Below are 26,088 nucleotides of genomic sequence, written 5' to 3'. Positions count from 1 at the left end.
TCACGTCGAATAATGCTTTCTCTCTCGACCCAGCGTCGAGCGAGGAGGATGCACTATCGTAAAGCCCCCCACCACTTTCCGCCCGCACCCCGATCGTCGCCGCGCAGCCTAGACACACGTACGAGCGCGGCTCCGCGTGTGTGCGGCAGCCGAGCGCTAGCGTCGAGAGACACCATTTCTGCCGGTGCGTGTACCTATAGTCCTACGCGTAGAGTTTTGAAGATACCTAATTATCGAGATCTCTAACATTCGGTACAGCTCTATGATGCCGTTTATTCTTGATTTATTAATATTAATCTTCATTTAATGTTGATTATTGTAGCAATAAAGTAATTTTCACGAAAAAGCACCCTTACATACCACTCCTAAAAGTCATTGCTTAGAATTCATAATATTACGCAACTCGTCACCAATTCACGTTTTCTAATAAGCAACCCGGTCGTAAGCGTAATTTGTAGTTATGCCTTACCCGAACGAAGAAGCTGCGTTAATGATGTCAGTTTTGGGTAGAGCTGGAAGTTTTCGAGCAGCTGAAATAATGTGGCGAAATGAATATCCCGATCATACACCACATTCGCGCAAAGTTTTCAGTCGCTTACAACGTCGAATAATTGTAAAAGGTATTGTTCAGCCGGATCATAATAAGGGAAGGCAAATTCATCGATCAGTTCGTTCAGTAAGAGCACCTGATGTAATTGCATCTGCCTTTGTAACCCCGAATGATTCTTTAAAGCGACGAGCAAGAGATAGTGGAATAAGTCGAAGCACGATCAGTCGAATTTTTCGTGAAAATTCATTCCATCCATATCGAATGTCACTTCACCAGGCCATGACATTGAACAATCATAGACAAAGACTGATATTCTGTAATTGGATTACTCAACAATTACCTAATTTCCATAGAAGTATTTTATTTTCTGATGAGTGCACCTTTAAAAGTGACGGCGAAATAAACACACATAATTTTCGTTATTGGGCACAAGAGAATCCACATTGGTATCGAGAAATGGATCATCAACGTATCTGGAAAGTCAATGTTTGGTGCGGAATTGTTGATACGCATATCGTGGGACCATTTTTCTTTCAAGAGAATTTAAACCGTTTTTTATACGCCGATTTACTCGAAAACGAACTTCCACGTTTACTTGAAGATATTCCACTCCAATTACGTCTAAATATGTGGTTTCAACAGGATGGATGTCCCGCCCACACGTCTGTCATTGCTCGTCATCAACTGAACCGCATATTTCGCGGCCGATGGATAGGTAAACATGGTCCACATAATTGGCCACCACGATCACCGGACCTTACAATTTTAGATTATTATTTGTGGGGACGAATAAAAGACCTTGTATACCGCGAACGACCTACGACTGCAGAAGATATGAAAAACAGAATTCGACAAGTCATTCAGTCTCTAGATACTGACGAAATTCGTCGGGCGACGGATGATTTCCAAAGTAGGGTAACAGCCTGTATAAATGCACGTGGTGGACATTTTGAACATCGAGACTGAACAACATGCGTATGCACAAAGGTGACGGCAAGGGGAACCACCTTATGAAAGCACCCCGACAAAGGTGACGGCAAGGGGAACCACCTTAAAAAAGCACCCCGATAAGGTGTAAGTACGATCTTGTTACCTACACGTGGTACACCTTAGGTAACGCTAATACCTACAGGCGGCACCGATTATTTAGTTTTTACATTTTAAAAATGTTACTTTGACTTATACCTTTATGCCCAAGATCGATCTCAAGGTCGAATTCAAGATCATCATCAGGTTGATCCCTCGAAATCATGCAAATTTTGTCTGAGCCATTTTTTTGTACAAGCACATCCCTACGTTTTAAAAGGGTGGGACGGGTGGTCTGAAACAGGTATATTTTTCATTGCATTTTCTTGTAGTCGATTTCGAGAGCTTTCCAAAACACTATAAATAAGTTTATTTTGGTTAAGGACTTTCCGAGTTATGACGCTTGAAGGTAACAGTACACCATAACTTTCAAGCCTCACAACTCGGAAAGTACTCAATAAAAATAAACTTTCTTATAGTGTTTTGGAAAGGTCTTGACACCAGCTATTAGATTCTGGAACCAAAAATGAGGTGTCCTATTTAAAAAAGTTAATGTTATTTTGATCTGACCTTGGCGACGCCATCCAAGGTCAAACTGATAAAATCAGTAAATAGATCTTTTAAAACCCTACAACTTTTGTCTGAAACATTTTTCTTTAAAATGTCGCGTTTACGAAAAAATCGGGTGGGACGGGTGGTCTGGGACACCCGGTATATACAGGGTGTCAGGTAACGATCGCCCGTGATTTCGTGGATTGATAGATCAAGTAAAACTGAGCAGAAAAGTCCTTTACCATTTTTTAATATTTGCCATATTTAACGAAATAAAAATTAATAAAGTCTGCGAATAAGCGCTTATCACCGCGCGCAAGGACCGCCCGCCGGTCGCCGAGACGTAGGCAGCCGCGGCTGTAGGCGCGGCGCTGTGCAGTGAGGAGGGAAAAACAGCTACTGCTTTTCCTTCCTCACCGCACAGCGCCGCGCCTACAGCCGCAGCTGCCTACGCTCGGCAACCGGCGGGCGGTCCTTGCGCGCGGTGATACGCGCTTATTCGCAGACTTTATTAATTTTTATTTCGTTGACTATGGCAAATATTAAAAAATAGTAAAGGACTTTTCTGCTCAGTTTTACTTGATCTATCAATCCACAAAACCACGGGCGATCGTTACCTGACACCCTGTATATATATATATATATATATATATATATATATATATACACACGTTTAAATTATGTATCTCTCTCTCTCTTTCTCTCTCTCTCTATATATATATATATATATATATGTGTTTATATATATATATATATAAAATTTTACGCATTTTTTTGAATAAACGTATATCATGTTTATTAGAAGATCACACAATTTCAAGATATTTAATTTAAGTAAATACCACTTAGGTTGGAATAAGAGATTTTGTAAAAAATATTAATTAATACATGTTATTTGGGTTGAAAGAATAAAGATTTTTAGGTGCGCGCACACACATAGGCGCCTTTTTTACCTTTTTTTTGAAAAGGTAAATACCACTTAGGTTGGGAGAAGAGATTTTGTAGAAAATATTAATACATATCATTTGGTTTAAAAAAATATATCTTATACATGAATAATATTATAAATTTCATCATTTTTTATACAACAAAAAGACAAGGGTTTATTAAGATTCTTTTTCAAATAAAAAAAAGAAAGATTTCATACTTAAAATATTTTTATAGTAATAAATAGTATGAAGTTTTTATTATTATAATTTATTATTATAATCTTAGAAATAACAAAAAAAGAAGATAAAATTAATTACTGTTACGTAAGTTATTTGTAAACGTTGTAGATCTTTTAAAATTATCCGCCAAGGCCACGATTCATTGACTGATTAGATACGTTAAATTGTTGTGTCTAGTTCTGTATCTTTAAATGATGTTATAGTACCATCGCACAAGTTATTTGTATTATGTAATATCTGCACAAAATTTATCATAACGATACCGTGAAGGTTACAGATTTGTTCCATTCATTGTTTATTCATTGCGTAAACATCCTTAATTAATCTAAGAATGTTAAATCAAATTAACGACTACTAAAAGGATCGATGGGGTCAAAACGTTGTATGTTGCTTTTGAGTTTCCTTTTTCGTATGTAACGCATACGAGCTGTTAAAAAACAATCTGCGAGAGAGAATGGAGTATTTTAAGGCGCGTGTATATACGCGCATGTGTTGGCAATCGATATTAAAATGTCGTTTCATTTATTGTATATTGAACGTGACAATTTGAAAACCTTTTAAGTCTAAGCACTGAGTGTCCGCAGATTAATTTTAAAAATAGATTCTTTAATAAATCTGAAAAAAATGATCTTTTCTCTCAGATTTTGAAAAAAAAATCAGTTTGTAGATTTTGATTTTTAAGATTAGGTATTTTAATAATTACCTTTCACATATAATTTTTATTAATGAGAAATTCGTTTAAAATTAGTTTAATCTGTTATCGAAATTTGATACAATAAAAATAAACCACCTTCTATAGTTATATATTAATTCGTAAAATGATATAATTAATCGCACTTAAATGTTTATGGAATTCTAATAAACTTAGAATTAATGTATACATTGTGATACGTACCTTAAGATAAAATATATTTATAAGAAGAAAAGATGTTAAAAATATAAATCTAAAGTAGAAATATTTGCAATTAATGAGATGTTATTCTATTTAATTCTTAATATGTTCCTTTCATATGTCATTACATGTATGTTATTCACATAATTGTGTACCTATCTGTGATTCAGCGTACACATTTATAGGAATAAATCGATAAAACGGTGTCACTGATTTATTGACTTGTTATGCAAGACGATCAAAAATAATTTTGCTTGGGTTGTGTATAGTTTTCACAGCTCTTATTATCGCGCACCGGATTATTATCATCTAACCGACAGGATATTTATTAATAGTTATATAAGAGGTTATCTTATGATAAAAGATGTATGAATAAAGTAAACGAAAACAGAAAAATAACAGAAAAATAAATTTATCGTTTTACCCCTCCATTCAATTTAAACTTACATATAAAAAATGCGCAAACAACGTAGCTGCATTGAAACGCATGTTTGCACGGTGTGTTATCGCGGGTGTGCAGTGTCCACAACTTTTAGAAGCACGGACGCAATTTTGAATATTGTAAAGTAAGTATTTTAACCCTTAAACACACCGACCCTTTTTTTTTTGTTAACGGAGAGGAAATGCGTTACCGCATACCCCAGGACCCGGGGGAGGCCTGGTGGTTATGTGGGGCTCTTCCCCGCCGACAACGTGTCGGTGGAGACATACCCACTAAAACCTCTCCGGGTGTCCTGCCCTGGTCCGTGACTGGGGGGCTCCGGGAACGCGTGCAGCATACTTCCGGAGCCCCCCGGACCCAGTCGGCCTAGGCCGATTCGACACGCCGGGTGCACCCTAACGTGGGCGCACCCGGTAGGGCTTGTGGGCCTGATCTGCCCTAGGTCGGTGGAGGGGGTCACCAGCCCCCCCGCCTCTTCCCCTGACGGTTTGGGGGTAAAGCCCGGGGTATCCGGCCCCCGCCGTAGCCCCGGGCCTCTTCGCGCCGCGCTGACGGCGGCGCGGTCCTCCTAGCTACCCTGGGGGCGGAGAGAGAGAAACTTCCCTCTCCTCCCCCCCGGCGAGGCAGAGGGGTACGGCTCAGCGTTACATCGCAGAGTCGTCCCCCCCGGACCGTCAGGTCGGATCTGTCTCGCCGGGTTCACCATTATTATTGCGAGGGGCCCCCCTCCTCCCACGACTGCGCGTCCCGAAGGCGGGGCCGGCATCCGCTGGGGAGGAGGGTCGCCCCCTCTCTGTGTTAGCGCCGTCGCTCCCTTCCTCCTCCCTAATTGTGGGAAGGGAGGGGAAACACACCGATCCTGTAAAATACGGAAACACATTTTTGGGTCTGGGAGACTTTTTTAATTTCGAGAAGCTAAATCTTTGATTACAATCAATATTTTTTTACGATTTTTTTTTAAAACGAAAGTTCAAAATCTCAGGAGTGTGACTGCATAATCGGCATTGCCGACAAATAATTTATTGTGTAACGTTACGTCTCTCCGCCGTACCACCACTCCGGTCCAAACACCGAACGCAACGCGTAAGACCGAGCACGTGCACACGCTCAGCTAAGCTTGCCGTGATCACGCGCTACCATGCGTGCCGCGCGTTCGGCAAACGCTCCTACTCCGGCCGGCCCTACCGCGCGCGCTGATTGGTACTTGCGACTGCGCGGACCGCTATATAAGCCGGCAGCGGGCAGCCGAAATCAGATCGCTCCGAGCCACCGATCTCAAACCTACTCCGCTCCTGCGCCGGGTATTCTCGACGCTCCTTAGCTTGGGCATTCTCAAGCACTTCCTCGGGAACGGGCATTCTCGTTCTAACTTTCTCGCGACGGGCATACTCGTCGGTCTAACGGCTGGGAATACTCGGCCGATCCCATCCTCCGTCCGCGACGGGAATACTCGTCGTTTCCGCGGCTGGGTATTCTCGGCCAATAGAAACCGTCCGTCCCGCAATTCCGTTCTCGGGGATTCTCGAGACCAGCACCGTCGTCGGGAATGCTCGACGCCGTCCTCCGGCTCATTCCGCAAACCTGTTCTCTACGGGGTGACAACACTCCGCAGGGAGAGACCGCTTAGGTCTCCACCGTCAACCGCTCTCGCGTATCGCGGAACTGTCCGCTGCGCCGCACACTGCCGATTCCGCGATCGCGACCGACCGTCGCGCGGGCCAATCACGGCCCGTTTAACCGTAAGTTAAGTCAGCCGCTTCACGGCAACTCCGACCGTTACTTCCGAGCGCCTGGCGCATAATGCCTGTCCGTCTGTTGCTATAATTATCCGAGTCCGTTCTTTAGTATTAAATGACACCGCGAATTATATTTTCTTGTCCGCGGAACCGATGATTGTTTAACCGAGCAACCCCGATTGCTATCTCCGAGCGCATAGCGCATGACACGTATCCGTCTGTTTCCAGAGTTGCTAAAATCCGTTTCTTCTAAGTGTCTAGATATTAAGTACGCCGCGAATACATTGTGACCGTGCTCTTAGTTTCACGCGGGCCGACGACCGCGCAATTAAGCACTCCAGTGCCGTAGTACTAATCGTGGAGTTCAGTATTATCCGATAACGATATCGGGACCTTATGATTCTTTTGTACTAAACCGTAGCAAAATATATTTAAACTATTTCGTTTTCACTACCAAACCACGGCGTTATCATTTGACACGAACCCGGACATCCGGCGAGCACATCCGAGCAACCGATCCTCAACCTAAATCCCGTAACCGACACCGAGAAACTACCAGCGTTACAATTGTGAAGTTATAAAAGCAAAACCATTAAGCAAAAATGAGAAATTGGTCAAAAATCCACTTTTCTTTCAAAAAAATCATATCTTCGCAACAACAAACGTTTAACGACTTTCAAATACGGCGTTTTAAAGCTAAAGAGTCACACTTTCAAAATAAAATTTGGCAAAGTCATTTCTTTTAAAAAGTATAATTATGTAACATGGAGAATATAAGGTATTTTTGGGCATCTAAAAATCTATTTAAAAAAAAAATTATATTTTTGCAACAAAAAACTTTGAAGAACTTTACAATATGGCGTTTTCAAGCTAAAGATTCATACTGTCAAAAAAAATTATATCATTGTCATTTCTATTAAAAAATGTACTTATATAACAAGGCGAATATGAAGTATTTTTGATTAAATCGTGTCTAAAATTGAAAATTGATGTGTTTCATGATATATTTCGGAAAAACTCCCTTTTCTACAGCATTTTATAGTATTCCAACTTTAGACAAAGTACATGCGAGTAACATTCGCAAACCGACCTGTTCGAACGTATTTTATCCAGCTTATTTTATGTAAAATATTCACAAAAAAAGTTTTACTTACCCACAAAACCCACGTGGTACTAACTCTTCTCTGTATTGTCAATGAAAAATCTTTCTATTTCAAAAATTCAAGAAATAGCATCTTTAATTCTCATTGAAAAATTTTATTCCAACTCAAGTGGTATTTCAACATTTAATTTCAAAGAATTAAAGAGGAAACAATACAAAATGAGAAAATTTTATTGAAAAAGAATTCTTCTATAGACTTCTATAGATCGACGGACAATTCCGCGTTGTTTGTTTTAAATTACGTTTGCCAACTATGTTAGGGAGATGCGATGAGAAGGAAACGCGGCGTGTCTTGTACGTCTACGTTAATATGTAACAGGAGCGAACACAGATTATCAATACGAGAGCAAGCATTTTATATTTTATTGTTGACAGATACATTTAAAACGCCATAACTTCAAAAATAAATAGTTTCGAGATATATATCTGCGAATAAGCGTGTGAACGAATATATTTCGATCGTAAAGTATTACGATAAATGATGCATTTTAATTGAATATAAATAACAATAATTTTAAGTAATTTCATATAATGTAACTTTTGTACTTAAAAGAAATAAAAAAATAAAAAATTCCAAGTAGTTATAGGCCGATTCGAGAGCACTATGTGTTAGTGCATACGTATACGTGTACGTGTATGTGTGTGAGGGACGTTACAAGGGTTAGGTATATTCGCTGTTTTTCTCCCTCTCTCTTTCCCTCTCTTTCCAATAATGGTTTTTCCCGAATCATTGTTATATGCTAAACTAATTTTTAATAAAATTGATATGAATTTTTATTATGTTTATATTGGGTTGATATTAACCTAACTTAATATAAATTTTATATCAATTTTATTAAAAAGTAGTTTAGCAAATAACAATTAATTAGGAATAAAACCCTTTCTTTCTCCCTCTCTCTTTTCTCTAAAATTACTCGATTTTTCCTTAACAAATTATTCATGATTAAAACCTACGTAAGCGTTATAAGATCATTACACTCATTTTGGCGTAATCAAGATAGAATTGATTAGACATGGAAATGACAACGAATGCATTAATCCGTTTCGTAATATTTTCTCATTCTGTCACTGACATAGAATAACGCAATTATACATCTCGTCGGGATTTCCAACAAGATCGAATTACATCGTCGAGCGAGTGTTCAGCGTTCCACGAGTGGATTTAATCTATCTTAATTGAGTGATTTATCTGATGTTCTCTTTTTAAAGAGAATTGCATATCTTTTTCACCCGGTTGTCCCTGAACTCCGTTATCTCCCCGTTCACCTTTGGCTCCTTTCTCACCCTTATATCTCAGCGAGCCAAGAAAAAAATCGCTCATATTTCCTAGTGGACCTGGAAATCCTCGAGGACCTTGATCTCCTTTCAGACCCGGGAATCCCATATCGCCCTATTCAAAGAATAATTTGTGTATAATTTTTAACTCGTAATAATTGTTTTATTGCTATTCTTTATATAAAGAAGTTTCCTAATCACGTGTCACTAAATGCAAAGTAAGAGCTCACTCTTTCTCCCTTTGGGCCTGGTAAACCTGATGGTTCCATTGGGCCGTTCGATCCTTTGGAACCTTGTAATCCTGGAAAACCTCTTGCACCAGTGTTACCTGGAATTCCCTGATAATATACATGTTTTATTTTCTTTGCGTACATAATGCATGTAAATGTAAATGTAAAAATTACTTAAATGTAAAAATACTTAAATAATGTAAATTGTATAGGATGTCCTATTTTAATGAACGCACTTGAATTTCTCGAAAATCACCCGAGATATTGAAATTCTATTTCTACGAGATTGTATCGAGAGGGATATATTTTGTTTAAAAAAATTTAACTTTAGATGTAGGTGTCAAAATCAAATAAAGATTAACTTGTGGAATGAAGTTACATGATTTTTTTTACATAATGTGATTTTTGTAATCAGTGTATTTTTCATATAAAAATATTAATATAAAGTTACCAAAAAATTATATTAATAATTTACAAGATATTTTATCTTTTACTTTGGCATATTTAGCATATTTGGATATGAAATATAAAAATATATCGCAAATTATTAAATATTATTCAATATTATAACAGTATCTTAATACTTTTTTGCTTTTTTGTTAAATTATTAGAAAAATCATATTATGCAAAAAAGTACATATATATATATATATCCATTAAAAAAAATTAAGTTGATCTTTATTTTGACGCTTCAAGGACATATTTTGTTTGAAAAAATTTTTAGATTTTGGAAATTCAAGTGCGTTAAAATAATACAATACACCCTGTAAATTATAAGTTTTAAAATAAATAAAAATAACGTACTGGTATTCCTTGTTCCTCTGGTGGTCCACGTTGCCCTGGAAATCCTGGTATACCTGTAGTACCAATTGGTCCCGGTGCTCCGGGTGGCCCAGGTGGATCGGCATACATATAACGAGAAAATAATTAAAATAACGTAAACAATATTTATGAAAAAGAATTGGCCATGACCATGACTTCACTCATTTCGTTCATGGCCTCATTTTATTTGACTCTACAAATATTGCGTTTTATGTAGACAATTCTGCGACACATTTATTGAATACAGCTAGAGAATTCTTTCTAATGAGCGTAATAAAACGAGATGTATGTTAAATGTGATTATGTGAAATAATATTTTTTTTACGCAAAATAAATTTTTAAAATAAATACACGTTGCAATAATTATTTATAATTTTACGATCATGCTGTTATTTTGCTTACGTTTTTTAATAATTCTAATTAGACTATAAAATTATTTGCATAATTGTATTTAGTGTCTTAAAAAAGTGACCGTGAACAAAATGATCATAATTGTCAAACGTTGATGTAAGAAAAAGTGGAGGTCTGTTTTAATGTTACCAGAAACATCTTTTACTTTGTTTTAAGTCGACACAACACACTTTGGATGTTATATAAATCATTTCAACTCTTGTTATTTAACGAGTACTTTTATATTTTATTCGAATTATTATTTAAATAATTTACGTACTGTTTTATATAAGTTACTTATAAAAATATGTAAAAGTCTAAATGTATAGAAAATATAAAGTAAATACATATAAATTTTTCGAAAAAAATCGATCTTACATTTTCTTATTTTTAATAATTTTCTTTTTTTTGCCTAATCTTATCTTTAATCGTAATAATATAATAATTACAAGTGTGTTAAAAGACTACGCAATAGTTACTTAACAAGAAAAGAAAATTATATAGAATGGTCTTATTGTCTTATTAGTCTATCTTAAATAGGAAATTTGAAAGCGACACAGCGATAAATACAGCAATCATCTTCTGCTTTCTATTTGCATTACACTTCTACTTTCTATTTATGAATAAAAATTAATCTTTGGCTTTTAGATCTTGTACTAATTATAATTGATCGGAGCGAAGTAAATAAAAATAAAAATTTTAATAAAATTAATATGGATATATTAGTTTTCTCGGATTTACAAGCAATACAAATTCGATTTATAACATTTGCTGACTGAATTTTACTTGGCGTACCTGACGAAAATTAATCTAAATAACTTCACTCAATCTATTATGGAAACTGGAGAAAGAACTAAGAAAAAAAAAATCTCTGCATTCATCAATCGTGGAATGTGATGTGTCATAACACTTGCAGCGGACATCTGTCACTGAAAGTTGCGAAAGTGGGTCATTGAGAAACCTGTTAAATTTCTAAAAAACACGGTCTCGTCTGGAATTTGGACCCGGGACCTCTCACACCTTAAGCGAGAATCATCTCTAAATGAGTTATATCAAGAACTTGTTTCCAGACTTCCCGAAATGTCAAATATCAGTCAATCAAATATATTCCCAGGTAGCAAAAGGAGAACGTACAACTTGTATGTGAATAATGTTTGACAATTCTTCACGCATAGTAAATTAAATAAAGAAGCTACCTGTTTCTTCGCTACATTATTGTTCTACAAAATTATCTCAATTCTTGCACGATGAGTTGATCAATAATTTTCTGCCAAAAGCATTCTACATGTATCCTACTGTGTATAACTTTTCGAAGTTTCTATGTTCTTACTTCAGTTAGAAATATACTAATCCAATAGTGTGTGTATATTATTCGTAACATTTGGAGAGCATACTAAAAATTGGCTACAACTTAACTAATATAAAGTAACAGTATCGAAATGATGTAGCACTGTCATAGTGACTACTTGTTGATGGCATCTACCTGATTACAGTAGGATTATATTTAATTTCATGCATACGTGTTTTACGGAAATATAAGATTTCATTATAATATCATGCTACTGTTGTAGTTCAACGGTGAAACATTTTAATTACTATATTACTGATGGAATATATCCAATTATTATAGATCTATGCGCATTTATACGTAATGTATGTTCATCGCTAGCATATAGAGAGGTTAATCATATTATCATGCTACCGTTGTTGACTGATGAGGCGTCATTTTGTCCAATATATATTTTATATAGAATATATATTATGTATGTGATGTTCGGGATCGCGGCTGGTCAGGCGCATCACGCTCATCGCGCGTGACGGCTCTTTTCCCGCTCGCTCGGCGGAATGCTGCTGGCGAGCGGTGAGACCGTGCTTGCCGAGTGGCGAATTCCTGGTTCTGACAAACAATAACAGCGAGCCTTCTCGAAGGATCTACGGACTTCAGTAACCGTCGTATTTACTGAATTCCTACCGGGGTCTTTCGGGGAGGATCGCTGTTTATATAAGGAGAAAATCTCGGGCGCGGCTCGCAGTTCCTAGAGAGCAAATCGAGCGACTTATAATCGACGCTGTAGGCCGATCTGCTTTGGCGAACCGGAATCCACTTCTGGCCGTCCCCTTTTTTCGTTTCCCGCCGAATTTTCGCTGCTCTGCTTCTCACTCGCTAAACAGCTCCGCTCGCGCACATTCGCTGGTCCTTCGAGCCGGATTCTCTTGTTGCTGGTGCCGGTGTTGGAGTGAGTGCAGTGACGGTGAAGTGACTCAAGAATCCTGCAAGCGGCATCCGTTGTTGGAGTGAAATGAGTCACCCTGTGGAAGATCTCGTGCAAGCACAGCACGATTTGTTCGGGCTTCTTTCGCGATCGTACGAGAATATGAAGAAGGCCGGAGAAGCGAATATAACGCTCGGGCTATTGGAAGCCCGCCTCCAGACGTTGGAGGGTTATTGGAGCAAATTTGTGACACGGCATGAGCAGTTGCTCATGGAGTACGGAGACGTCCTTGAGGAGCACGAGTATGTGACTGAGGACTTGATGCTCAAGGCCGATATTTCGTACCATACACAAAAGGGCAAATATCTGGACGACGTACGTGCGATAATTGGACCGGTCAATTCGGCAGTCGCCTCGCCCGCTGCCGCCGTCGCAGCCGCTGCTCCCGCCGTCGCGGTGGCTGCTCCCGTCGCTACGAAGTTACCTCGCATCTCCATACCTCAGTTTTCTGGGCGTTATGAAGACTGGCCAGCTTTTCGCGACCTCTTTACTTCTCTGGTGGTACGCAATCCGTCCGCTACGTCGGTGGAGAAATTGCACTACTTGAAGACGAGCTTGAAGGGGGAAGCGGAACAAGTGACTCGACAACTGCCGACAACGGAAGCGAACTTTGAGCGTACCTGGCGTGCTTTGGTCGATCATTATGAGAACAGGAGACTCCTGGTGCGGTCCTACATCTCCAGGTTGCTGTCATTGACCAAGATGAAAGGTGAGTCTGCTGCCGAGTTGCGCAAAATTTATCATTGCGTGCAGACCACCTTAGGCTCATTGGAAGGGATCGGTCGACCCTTAGCGCGGAGTGACGATCTTTGCGTACAGTTAATCACTGAGCTTCTTGACACGGTATCGCGACGCGAGTGGGAGACACAGCTTAGCCGGACGACGGAACCACCGTCTCTCGATGAGTTGCTCGTTTTCGTCAGCCAACGGATGCGTACACTCGAGTCGCTCGCACCCGCGAAAAACGAGGCTAGCCCGTCCAAGGCTTGCTCAAGTTCTGCCCGATCGAGGGCCGCGTTGCAAGTCCGTAAGCAGGAAAGTCAGCGAGGCCGTTGCTTTCTCTGCAATAGTGAGCATTACGTGCGACAGTGTGAGAAGTATCTCGGGAAGTCGGTGGCGGAGCGCAGGCAGTACGTGGAGGCGAGTGGCTTATGCTTGAACTGCCTCGGAAGGCATAAGTTGGCCGAGTGCCCATCGCAAAAAACATGTTTATCGTGCAGTGAGCGTCACCACTCGACGTTGCATGACGCCTTTGTTGCCGTCGCAGCGGTCACGGTGCACGCTACGACGCCGAGACCGGCGGCGGCTGTCGCTACGCTAATGATGACCGCACGCGTCCGCGTAGCCGACCGGCACGGTGTTGATCACTTTACGCGGGCTCTAATCGATCCTGGAGCGGAGTCATCGCTGGTGACGGAGTCGCTGACACAGCGACTCCGATTGCCTCGCTCACGGGCTTCCGTGGCGGTGTTCGGAGTCGGTGGCGTCCAGACGGTTGTTGCACGCGGGCAGATCGACTTGCGCGTCTCGCATCGTCGAGAGGGCTCCCCGATTGTTGTGTCGGCACTGATATTCCCTCGCCTGCCGCTCTACGAGAGCGATATGCGGGTTAACGTTTCAGGATGGTCCCATCTGGCGGGCCTAACTCTCGCTGACCCGGACTTCCTGAGGGCGGACCCAGTGGACCTCCTCTTGAGCGCAAACGTGTATGCCACCATCCTCCGGACCGGCCTGCGGAGGGGCGGACCAGGCCAGCCTGCGGCGCAGCGGACATCACTGGGCTGGCTTCTGGTGGGGCCCGTCAGCGCGGCGGAGACTCCTTCACGTGCTCTGGCCTTGCATTGTCGTGTTGAGGACGATCTCATTTCGTTGGTGAGAGGATTCTGGCAGCAGGAGGAGCTCTCGGTGGGACCGGCGCCTTTTACTTCGTCTGAACAGGAGTGTGAGGACTTGTTCAGTCATTCACACCGCCGACAGGACGACGGCCGCTACGTCGTTCGTCTCCCGGTGGTCAATCCGCTGCCTGAATTGGCGGCTACCAGGCGCGCTGCCTTGCGCGCCCTTACAGGGATGGAGAAGAGGTTCACTCGCGATGACCGACTGCGCGAGCTGTACCTCGACTTCATGCGGACGTACGAGGAACTCGGACATATGGTTCGCTCGGACGCCGCGACGGGAACCCGAGTGAGCTATTTACCTCATCATGGTGTACTGCGTGAGGCCAGCTCGACCACTAAGCTGCGCGTGGTGTTTAATGGCTCTACGACGGTTTCCTCCGGAGAGTCGCTGAATCGGAGCCTCCTGGTGGGCCCAAATCTGTTGCCTCCACTTGCTGACGTCTTACTGCGCTGGCGATTGCATCGCTATGTCCTGGCCACGGACGTAGAGAAGATGTATCGCCAAATTCTGGTCCACCCTGAGGACCGGGACCTCCAGCGCGTCCTTTGGCGGTATAGCATCCGGGATGAGGTGGCGGAGTTCCGCCTTAACACCGTGACATACGGTTTAGCCTGTGCACCGTTCCTGGCTATGCGCACTCTCCGCCAGCTGGCCGACGATGAAGCGGACACCTATCCTTTAGCCGCTCGTGCTCTACGCCGGGACGTTTATATGGACGACGTTCTGACAGGCGCCTCAAGCCTGGAGGAGGCGCTGGAGTTGCGACAACAGCTGACCGACATGTGCATGGCGGGCGGCTTCCCCCTGCGCAAGTGGTCAGCTAACGAGTCGCGAATCTTGCGGGACGTTCCGGCGGAGCACCGCATGCAGCAGGCGCTGCGGGATTGGGGACCGCCCGAGACGCACGGGACCTTGGGCTTGCAGTGGCATCCCGTCTCTGACGAATTTTCATTTGCCATTCCGGCGATCTCTTTGACCGACGTGACTAAGAGGTCGGTGCTGTCCTTGACAGCCCGGCTGTTTGATCCTTTAGGTTGGCTGGCGCCGGTTGTGGTACGGGCTAAGATTGCCTTCCAGTCGACTTGGCTGATGAGTCTTGGCTGGGACGACCCTCTCGACGAGACCAATAGACAAATGTGGCGCGAGTACGGGGCGGGACTCCCCCTTCTACGGAGTGTGCGGGTTCCGCGACGATTGGATGCGGGTTTGTCGATCGGCGACGCGGAGCTCCATGGGTTTGCCGACGCCTCGGAGCGAGCCTACGCCGCTGTCATCTACTTGCGGACTAGCTCCGGTGCGTCCTGGAGAACCTGCCTCGTTGCGGCCAGGACTAAGGTCGCGCCCATAAAACCTGTGACGCTACCTAGGCTGGAGTTGTGCACCGCTACCCTCCTGGCGAGACTGGCGTCACACGTTCGCGCCACTCTCGGTCTTGATCGGACGGCGATGCACCTGTGGTCGGACTCAACGGTCGCCCTGGGCTGGATACGCGGCCACCCGACACGGTGGAAGACCTTTGTGGCAAACCGCGTTGCCGAAATTCAGACCAGGGTCTCTGACGCTCAGTGGCATCACGTGCCTGGCCCGGATAATCCAGCTGACTGCGCTTCCCGCGGACTTGCGCCGGGAGAGCTGGTGCCACACCAGCTCTGGTGGCGGGGTCCGCGTTGGCTCCGGGCGGAGTCGACGTCCTGGCCTGAGGCTGACCGAGGGTCTCCCCGTGACGGCTGGCCGGAGGAGAGAGTTCACGCGCGAGCGGCCAGGACCACGCCCGTCAGCGTGAAGGAGCCTGCTGAGCTCTTGCGCTTCTCGAGCCTCAATCGTCTGCTGAGAGTGACATCGTGGTGCCGACGCTGGCTTCGTCTTAGACCGACTGCTACGCCCGCGGCCATAGAGGACGGCCGGGGTCGATATGGAGGCAAGCTACTGACGGACGAGCTGGAGGAGACGAGGTTAGCTTGGATTCGACAAGTCCAGGCTGACCACTACCGGTTGGAGCTGGGAGTCGTGCGGCGGGGTCAGCCTCTGCCGACGTCCAGCCCTCTTGCCCGATTTACCCCCCTTTTAGGTCACCAGGGTCTACTGCGCGTGGGAGGTCGCCTTAAGCACGCGCTTCTCGCTTATGACGAGCGACATCCGGCGCTGCTGCCTGGGGACTCTCATTTTGCCCGGCTGGTGGTGGAGGACTGCCACCGACGCACGTTGCACGGCGGCGTTCAGATGACCCTGGGGATGGTTCGTCAACGATACTGGGTTTCTCGTGGACGCGCGGTGGTGAAGAAGTGGCTGCACCGTTGCGTGGTTTGCACTCGATGGCGGGCGACCACTCCCCAGCAGCTAATGGGCAGCCTTCCACGGGAGAGAGTAACAGCGGGGAGGCCCTTCCTCGACACCGGCGTTGACTACGCCGGCCCAATTCAGCTGCGAACAACCAAAGGACGAGGCCAGCGGGCCTACAAAGGATTCATCGCGGTCTTCGTCTGCCTGTCTACCCGTGCCGTGCACCTGGAAGCGGTGTCCGACTACAATGCCGACGCTTTTCTGGCGGCCTTGCGTCGGTTCGTTTCGCGCCGTGGTCTCTGTCTAACCCTCCGGAGCGATTGCGGAACCAACTTCGTCGGCGCCGACGCGCAGTTGCGGAGTTTCTTCGCCCCTGGTAGCCCTGAGTTGCATCGGATCGTCGGACAGCTTGCCAGCGATCGTATTCGGTGGCAGTTCAATCCTCCGTCGGCGCCTCATTTTGGCGGAATTTGGGAGGCCGCCGTAAAGTCCTTGAAGCATCACCTGCGGCGAGTGTTGGGTGACGCGACCCTAACGTTCGAGGAAATGAGCACCCTCCTCGCCCAGGTGGAAGCCTGTCTGAATTCGCGACCGCTCCAGGCCTTGTCCGACGATCCTGATGACCTCGCCGCCCTCACGCCGGGTCATTTCTTGGTGGGATCCCCTCTTACGGCCGTGCCTGAGCCTTCAATGCGGGAGTTGCCGGCGAACCGCTTGACTCGCTGGCAGCTTCTGCAACAAATGCGTGACCATTTCTGGGACCGATGGTCCCGTGAGTATCTTCACTCCCTCGTCCATCGACCGAAGTGGCGGAGGGAGGTCGCAGATTATCGAGTGGGACGCCTGTGTCTCCTCCGAAATGAGAGCACTCCTCCGTCGCGCTGGCCACTCGCGCGAATCGTGCGGGTGCACGTGGGGGAGGATGGCCAGATTCGCGTCGTCACTGTCCGGACGGCTGCGTCGGAGTTCACGCGACCCGTAGTCAAGCTCATATTATTGCCGGTTGGAGAGGGCGATCAGAACCAGGAGTCGCTTGACTAGCGCCGAGGGTGGTCTCCGGAGACGCTTTAGCATTTTTTAATTATCATTAACTCGACCTGGACCGATCGCCCTGGCTCGGGCGAGGCGGGCGGGATGTTCGGGATCGCGGCTGGTCAGGCGCATCACGCTCATCGCGCGTGACGGCTCTTTTCCCGCTCGCTCGGCGGAATGCTGCTGGCGAGCGGTGAGACCGTGCTTGCCGAGTGACGAATTCCTGGTTCTGACAAACAATAACAGCGAGCCTTCTCGAAGGATCTACGGACTTCAGTAACCGTCGTATTTACTGAATTCCTACCGGGGTCTTTCGGGGAGGATCGCTGTTTATATAAGGAGAAAATCTCGGGCGCGGCTCGCAGTTCCTAGAGAGCAAATCGAGCGACTTATAATCGACGCTGTAGGCCGATCTGCTTTGGCGAACCGGAATCCACTTCTGGCCGTCCCCTTTTTTCGTTTCCCGCCGAATTTTCGCTGCTCTGCTTCTCACTCGCTAAACATCTCCGCTCGCGCACAATTATGTATCATCATTCTTTGTTTTCATATTTCTTTGTTTTTATCTGTGTGAGCGAAAAGAAAGCTAGGTTTCAGTACCTTCCCAGTATCATCGAAGAAAGCATCGCAGAGGTTATGACAGATTTTATTAAATTAAAAAATTATAGAACAATGAGTAGTGCCGATAAATTTCCGAAACGAAGCCGGAAAAGTTTTGACAAATTGTCAGACAAGCAGAAACGACTTCGCCAGCAAGCTCATTATAATTCGATAATTAGAGCTGTCGAATGTGTAGCTACATCTTCAAATAGAACAATCGAAGATGATAAATGTAGTGCTGCAACATCAAGCAGTGTAAATATTGAAAGTGCAAGTGACAATAGTTTTCAAGATGAAGCAGGTATTGCTACCTAGAGATAAGTTTATGTTAAAAAAATTACTATGTACGGCAGTAGCCACAGACCATGAAGCCGCGGACCAAAAATGTGTACTATCAATTTATATAAAACAAGGGGTAAGAGCCAAACGCAACTTATTGATGCAAAATAATCTGACATCATATATTTAAAAATTAATTTAATTTAAATTTCGGTCTACATGAGACCATCTTCAGTAAATGTAAAATACACATCCACCGAGGCCACGCTGGTAAATAAATATATATATTGTGTACATAGTTTCGTAACTTTTTCAAATGAGACAAAGACGGTGTAATGATTTGCGCAATTTAAATATAAAACTTTTCAAGTCTAATAAATTACAAAATGTTAACAATCATCGTTTATACATACGTCAATAATAAAAACAAATTATATGGCAATACAATTATTCTTCAACATTATCGAAAAAGAATTGAATTGTAATTATTGTCGCTACATTGAAAAAATGACATCAGTTTAAAAATTGTTTAAAAAATTATAATTAACATTATATTTAAATATACATACTGAAATCTTTAATTGAGTATATTCCTCGTTGGATATGTATTTTACATTTACTGAAAATGGTCTCATGTATAGACCGAAACATCTAAATTAAACTAAGTCAGATTATATTATTTTGTTGCACTAATAATTTGCGTTTGGCTCTTAGCCCTTGTTTTACATAAATTGATTTTAATTCTCATGAGCCTATATTGTTCAATCTAATTTTTACTAAGTTTCACGTGTGAAAAACAATAAAAACTTTTATAATTTCTTCGTGGCTACTGCCGTACATAATAATTTTTAATATAAAATTTTCTCCGTTTACTGATACTGGTATCGATCGATGTTTCTTTTGATCCAACAGATGATGATGATATTTTCTACAGTAGTGATACTTTGGATAGCAATTTGGATGAATATGAAGACAATAGTGATGACAAGCAATATAGCAATGACGACAATTTTAAAAGTGGTAACAATTCTACAGATGCGTACCCGAATACTGACTTTATTACGAACTTTACTAACGTGTGCGTTGAAACTAATATGACTCACGTTCAGATAAATAGAATATTATCTGTTCTTAGACAACATGAGTGTTTCCAGCAAATACCAAAAGATGCTCGATGTTTATTAAAGACTCCTAGAAAATGTGAAAATATAAAAGTTATTGAGCCTGGCCGATACCTTCATATCGGTATTGAAACAAATATTATAACAAAATTAAAAAATATTGATACAGAAATGCCTCATGTATTACTTGTAGATTTTTCTACTGATGGCGCTAACATTTATAACAATGTTCAATGTGATGTATGGCCGATTCAATTTCGAATTATAAATATATCTGATAAACGCCCGATGATAGCAGGTCTTTATCAAGGAACAAAACAGCCTGCTAATTTTAAAGATTTTTTTGCTGCATTTAAAAACGAAATTATTAAATTAATAAATACAGGCTTCATGTATAATGGAAAAAATATTAAATTACAAATCAACGCATTTATCGCTGACACCCCAGCAAAACATCATTGCCTCAATATTAAGGGTCATGGTGGCTACTACAGTTGCCATAAATGTAAAATTCCTAGGGAACGTCATAAAAACGACCGGACCCACGTTTATATAGGAATAGGCTACGCTCCCAGAACCGACGAAGAATTCATTACTTTTCAAATTAATGATTCTCATATTCGGAATAATGACGATCGGCATCATAATGGCATTTCGGCATTTCACGATTTACCAATGAGATTAGTAAGTCAAGTCCCCATCGACTACATGCATTTAGTGTGCCTTGGCGTTGTTAAAAAAATTTTAGTGGCTGCATGGATTGATGGAAAATTTAAACCAAGAGCACTGAATATGGAAACACAAAGACATATTTCCGAGCGTTTACTAACAATAGCTGCATATAGTTGTCCAAAAGAGTTCGCACGTCTTCCGAGAAGTTTATATGATTGTCATCGATTCAAGGCTACTGAATTTCGGCAGTTCGTATTGTATACTTCAATCCCAGTACTCTTAGATTTATTCGGAAAAGACAACAGAATATTACATTTTTTAAAACTACACTGCGCTATTCGCCTCTTAATTAAGCCAAAACTGAACGACGTTGAGATTAACAAAGCACAAAAATTGTTAGAATCGTTTGCTTCTGACAGCGTAAATATATACGGAAGAAATTTTTTGTCATATAACATTCATTGTTTAATTCATCTCACAGAAGATGTTCGAAAATTTGGATCTTTAGATCATTTTTCTTGTTTTCCTTTTGAAAACAACATGACATTTTTTCGCAAGATAATAAGAAGTCGCACGAAGGAACTGGAGCAAATTTATAAATGTTACGAAGAAAAAGAAATTACCAATAAGACCTTTCATGTTCAATTAAACTCAAGCAAAATAATTACTGCTTATGGTGCAAAAAAGATTTCCGAAAACAATTGTCGACCTGTTGTAATAGAAAATAATTTATTACTCCAATTTAATCAAATAAGAATTAACAATTTTACTTACAGTTTAGATGATAAGAATAACTGTTGTATATTACACGATGGCAGAATTATTATCATTGTCAATATTTTAAAATACAGCGATAGCACCTATCGTCTTGTTGGGAAAATGTTTTATAAAGTGGAGAATCTTTATGAAATTAATCAAGATTTCAATTCAACACACGTTGATATTTATAAATGTAGCGAACTACGACAAATATATTTGAGTAATCAAACGAACTTGTGAAGTTCGATTTCAATTATGCTGTCTCGTCCGGATGGATAATTGTAGTAGCGTCCCGCTGCGTTATCTTCAACAGATTTTTAAAGAACAAACTTTTTGTTCTGAGGTGCGGCTCCTGTGCACCTCCGTGCGCTCTTGCGCCTCTTCATTAGTTTAAAGCACACAAATCTGATCTGAGGTTGTGGGTGGGAGGGAAAATCCATCCGGACGAGATGGTCGAAATACCCGACCTAATATAATTTCGCTGCGATGTATCCGCGAAGATATCCTTCCACCATGATAGATCCTTCTTAAGAAAGGTCGGAAGGGACATCTGGGCCTCAAAATTACCCTCTGACGCTGTCAAAGTTAAGAACTTCTCTCTCTCTAAAGATTTAGTATGTAGAATGCCGTATTGGACAGCTGGACAGACTGCTACCAGGGAACCTATAAAGCTGGCCAAATCTCGAATACTACAGCGAGTTCTGCTTAGCATATCTAGGGTCTTTCGAAGAAGACTAGCTCTTTTGTCCGAGGGAATTGCTATTGCGAATAGATCCGTATCGAAATTAAGGCCTAGAAATCTGCAGATTTTCGCTGGTGTGAGAACACTCTTCTTCTTATTAATTATAAAGCCTAATGATGTTAAGAGATCCATTGTTGTAGAGACGTTCTGGATACACTGGTGGTAAGAAGGTGCGATGAGCAGGAAATCATCTAGATAAACCACGGAGAGAAACCCTTTCTCTCTAAGAATATGTAGCACCGGTTTTAATATTTTGGTAAATATATAAGGCGCTGAGGCTAGGCCAAAGGGTAGAACTCTAAATTGATAGCGTTGTCCCTGGAACTGGAAACGTAAAAATCTCCTATCTTCTTGGTGAATAGGAACGAGGAAATAGGCGTCCTCTAGATCAATAGAGGCAAGGAAATCGCCCTGGGATAAAAGGCGAATAACTGTTTTCCAATTTTCTAACTTAAAGTGCGGAGCTATAACGTATCGGTTGAAATTTTTTAGATTGAGAATAAATCTCCATCCTCCCGAGGATTTTCTAATGACAAAGAATGGCGATAAGTAATCACCTTCGCACGGCTCTACCATCTCGATCGCCCCCTTATCAAGAAGACTAGCAACTTCTTGAGAGCAGATCTGTTTTTCTAGTTTAGAGAGATGAACAGAAGGTTTTCTCTCTGAGGGAAGTGGCTGTTGTGCAAATGGGAGTCTGTACCCTGCGACGGCTTGTAAAATTAACTGGTCTGAGGTGATTTCCTTCCACCGGGGAAGGTAGGCTGACAACCCGCCCGCTCTATTTACCTCCACACAGTTTAACGCCTCCTCGAATGGGACCTGGAGCGGTATGTTGATCGGCGGCGATCGCTTGTTACCCCTGTTCTCCTCCAAGCCGATCTCGAGCTCCTGACAGGGGCCCGGGAGTTTCCCGGTCTCGCTGAGGCTACCTGGTTGTTGAGGCTGGCTGTTTTAGCGGTTGTTGCACTCGTTTTGAGACTGTTAGCGGCGCCTTAATAATGTCTCTCGAAGACTTTTCCATGGAGGCAACCTTTTTAATTTCCTCTCCAAAGGAGGCACCAAACAGGAAATCGTCCACCGGAATGGTGTCAATTGTAGCCTTGGCTGTTAGATTCAGAGTGGGTGCAATCTGAGCTCTCCTAGCGAGGGATAACCTGTAATGTAAATCTGCCAAGATTTGGGCTCCCTCGTTGACTTTAGCCACCGCTAACCGGGCCTCAGGACACAAGGATCTTTGCGTATCTGGTCTGAGGAAGTCAGAGATCGCTTCGCCCAATGCACATAAGGCCGCGCCCACCTGATTTTGATTCATGTTGTTGTAATTGTCTCTTTTCACTATCGAGTTATTCTTAAGAGCCACCTTGCACTCTTGATTTAGCATGGGGGCTTTAAGAAAAGCCACTGCTTCGCCAGGGGCATATTTCTTTAGTAAAGGATCGCGCTGCTCTGCCGGGAGGCCCTTGCGCGCCAGGTCGCGCCAACGATGAGTCACTAGCTCATTCCACGGCGCTAACTCCTCTTGAACGAGGTCGGATCCAAATAACTCTTTAGTTAGAGGCTCTGCTGCTTCCTCTTCCACGTTAGTGGACGGTCCTTCCTCTAACCTAACTCGTTTGTGTGGTGTAGGGGATGAGGATCTGACAGATAAGTTACTTACTCCTGAAAGAGAGAAGGAAAATTCTACTTGGTGAGTAGAACTTGTTCTATCTTCCGATTGTCTGTATTTCTCGAAAACAGATCGGGAGAAAGAGGATGAGCAGAACTTTGTTCTATCTTCCCATTGCCTGTACTTCTCGAATACAGATCGGGAGAAATAGGGTGAGCAGAACTTTTGTTCTATCTTCCCATTGCCTGTACTTCACGAATACAGATCGGGAGAAAGTGGATGTGTCGACCTGCCGTCTGTATTTTCCAAATACAGATCTAGCGTTTTGTACACACCTGAATTCATCTGGTCCGCCGGTAATACTTGGCCTTCCGAGGAAGCCTGGGAGGCACCGGCCGAGACGGATCTTATAGATTCCGAGTCGCTGCATGACCCTAGATTATCCTGGATCTCAGTGGTTAGAATCGATGTCGAAGATCGAGGGCGGCCGGGCGATTTAACCTCTCTTTGAGACAATAGGTCAAGCACGCGTTCTACTTTATTCTCCAGGACTGTGAGACGATCGCGAGAGGAATTTCTCCTCCTCTTTTTCTCCTTGCGACTCGATTTTCCCATCCTTGCAGGTTCCGACGATCCAAAACTGCAAGCAATTCTTAACTTCTGCCTGTCAAAGACACGCAACAGAAAACAAAAGAAGAGGCGAAGAGGCGCAAGAGCGCACGGAGGTGCACAGGAGCCGCACCTCAGAACAAAAAGTTTGTTCTTTAAAAATCTGTTGAAGATAACGCAGCGGGACGCTACTACAATTATCCATCCGGACGAGACGTTGCATAATTTGATATTTTACCGAGCGATATTAAATGTAAAGCGTATAAAATGCCTTATTGGAAAAATTGTGAAAGATATTACGAAAATGATATTTCTGTTATTGCAGCGATATATAATGATGAATGGTTGCATTAAATAATATTTAATAAAGTATGTACGCATATGTTTACGAATAATATATATTCATTCAAAATTACTCAACTCTATTATTTGAAAACGTGAATGACACTTTACTATTACAAGTGTTGCGCGGGTACACGCGTCTGCTAGTGTTTTAATTACTCAATTTACTTTAACATTCCTCTAAATATTTCTCGAAGAACAAATTATCTATATCTATATATATCTATATATATATATATATATATATATATAGATAGATAAATAGATAGATAGATAGATATAGATAATTTGTTCTATATGGTTTTATTTGGTTATTGTCTTTTTGTCAAATATGTACATATGTATATGCATAATATTTTTCATATTTATTTTTTATTATTTTGTTATTATGTTACTTCTTTGAGATATTGTTATATTGAATATTGATTGAGCTGCATTGCAGAGTTGTGATTACGCAGTGATGCCATTTTGAGCTCAAAGCACTATCACGCACACAAGCGAGAACTGCTACATCATATGTTTGTGCGCACTCCGAGTGTACATCATTCGCTTCGAGCGCACACGACTATCACGTGACCCCATTTATGGCGCCTAAGACCATGGTTTTTGCGCCTCGAAAATTCGAAAGGTGTTGCGATTCAAAGCGTGTGACTTCTTGTTGAGAAAGATAGCTAGTGTCCGGAATCAGCAGAATACTTCCAAATCATCATCTCAAGTTTTCACTCTTGACATTGGAAATTGTTTGAAACGAGGAGACAACAGGATTAACGGATACGGTATGTAGTCGTTGTTGGGTGAATGATCTTTTGCAACGTAGTACTCACTCAGAGACGAGAGCCTCAAAGATCAAGCATACATAAGTATGTAGATACATAATTCAATATTGTTCAAGGTATCAAGATTAACTTTGCAAACAAGTGTATATACTTTCATATGTAGAACCTAACCTAACCTAACTATACAGAAAGTATACATGTATTTTTTATCACAAAAAATTAATAAAAATGCATCCATTACTGTTTGTTAAAATAAACTTATATCCTTACGCTTAACAAAAATTAGTTTTCAAAAAATATTACTTTTATTATTAAACGTTTTAACGTATTTGATATATTAAAATATATTATTTAATTCATCCCCACATAGGTAACAAAGTCTTATCCCATGGATCCTCCAAGTCCTCAAACCGTACTAAAAAAAACTCCGGTTGCCAAGGATTTTATGGCAAGGCTAGAGTCTGATGAAAATCGGGAACTACAAGACATCTCTAATTTTACTCGAAACTTCAGAAACAATAATAATGAAGAGATCCTTAGTCCAAAAAGAAAAAAATATAAAATGCAAGGTATTAGTATACGATTAATATTTCCTTATGAAAAAATACACTCAATCATACGTTGACGGTCCGAAATAACCACCTAATTGAATGTAAACCTTCATGAAACACCCAAATTTTAGTGTTTACATTCGATTTGTATTTTCTCGTAAGAGTTATTGATCTCTGAATTTTCTTGTGTTAATACTACAGCATTAAATTCATAGAAAATCTTTCCCAGATTGCTATGTCATATTCTAAAATTTTATAATCCTAATTAATATAATAAAATAATCTCTAATTCCTTTTGTAA

At 42.2% G+C, this 26,088-nt stretch overlaps 3 protein-coding genes across 3 annotated transcripts; 1 reads left to right on the top strand and 2 right to left on the bottom strand.

Moving 5' to 3' along the window:
* Nucleotides 1-8,554: 8,554 nt before the first annotated feature.
* On the bottom strand, nucleotides 8,555-9,946 carry LOC105206539 (collagen alpha-1(I) chain-like). Its single transcript, XM_026141802.2, has 3 exons — nucleotides 9,839-9,946; nucleotides 9,035-9,142; nucleotides 8,555-8,919 (listed from the first exon to the last, which is right to left on the bottom strand). Exons 1-3 carry the CDS (start codon nucleotides 9,944-9,946, stop codon nucleotides 8,692-8,694), a joined length of 444 nt encoding a protein of 147 aa, XP_025997587.1. The 3' UTR covers nucleotides 8,555-8,691.
* A 2,600-nt stretch (nucleotides 9,947-12,546) lies between these two features.
* Nucleotides 12,547-17,739, top strand: LOC120357410. The gene has a single exon (XM_039447599.1). The coding sequence runs from the start codon at nucleotides 12,547-12,549 to the stop codon at nucleotides 17,737-17,739; it is 5,193 nt and encodes a 1,730-aa protein (XP_039303533.1).
* Nucleotides 17,740-22,828: 5,089 nt separating this feature from the next.
* LOC120357409 lies at nucleotides 22,829-24,336 on the bottom strand. The gene is made up of 2 exons (XM_039447598.1): nucleotides 23,845-24,336; nucleotides 22,829-23,562 (listed from the first exon to the last, which is right to left on the bottom strand). Exons 1-2 carry the CDS (start codon nucleotides 24,122-24,124, stop codon nucleotides 22,829-22,831), a joined length of 1,014 nt encoding a protein of 337 aa, XP_039303532.1. The 5' UTR covers nucleotides 24,125-24,336.
* Between the last annotated feature and the right edge of the window lie 1,752 nt (nucleotides 24,337-26,088).

The sequence above is a fragment of the Solenopsis invicta genome, chromosome 3, assembly GCF_016802725.1.
Source record: "Solenopsis invicta isolate M01_SB chromosome 3, UNIL_Sinv_3.0, whole genome shotgun sequence".
Lineage (NCBI taxonomy): Eukaryota > Metazoa > Arthropoda > Insecta > Hymenoptera > Formicidae > Solenopsis > Solenopsis invicta.
Note: the sequence above shows the minus strand (reverse complement) of the source record. Positions and strands in the feature narration are given on the sequence as shown.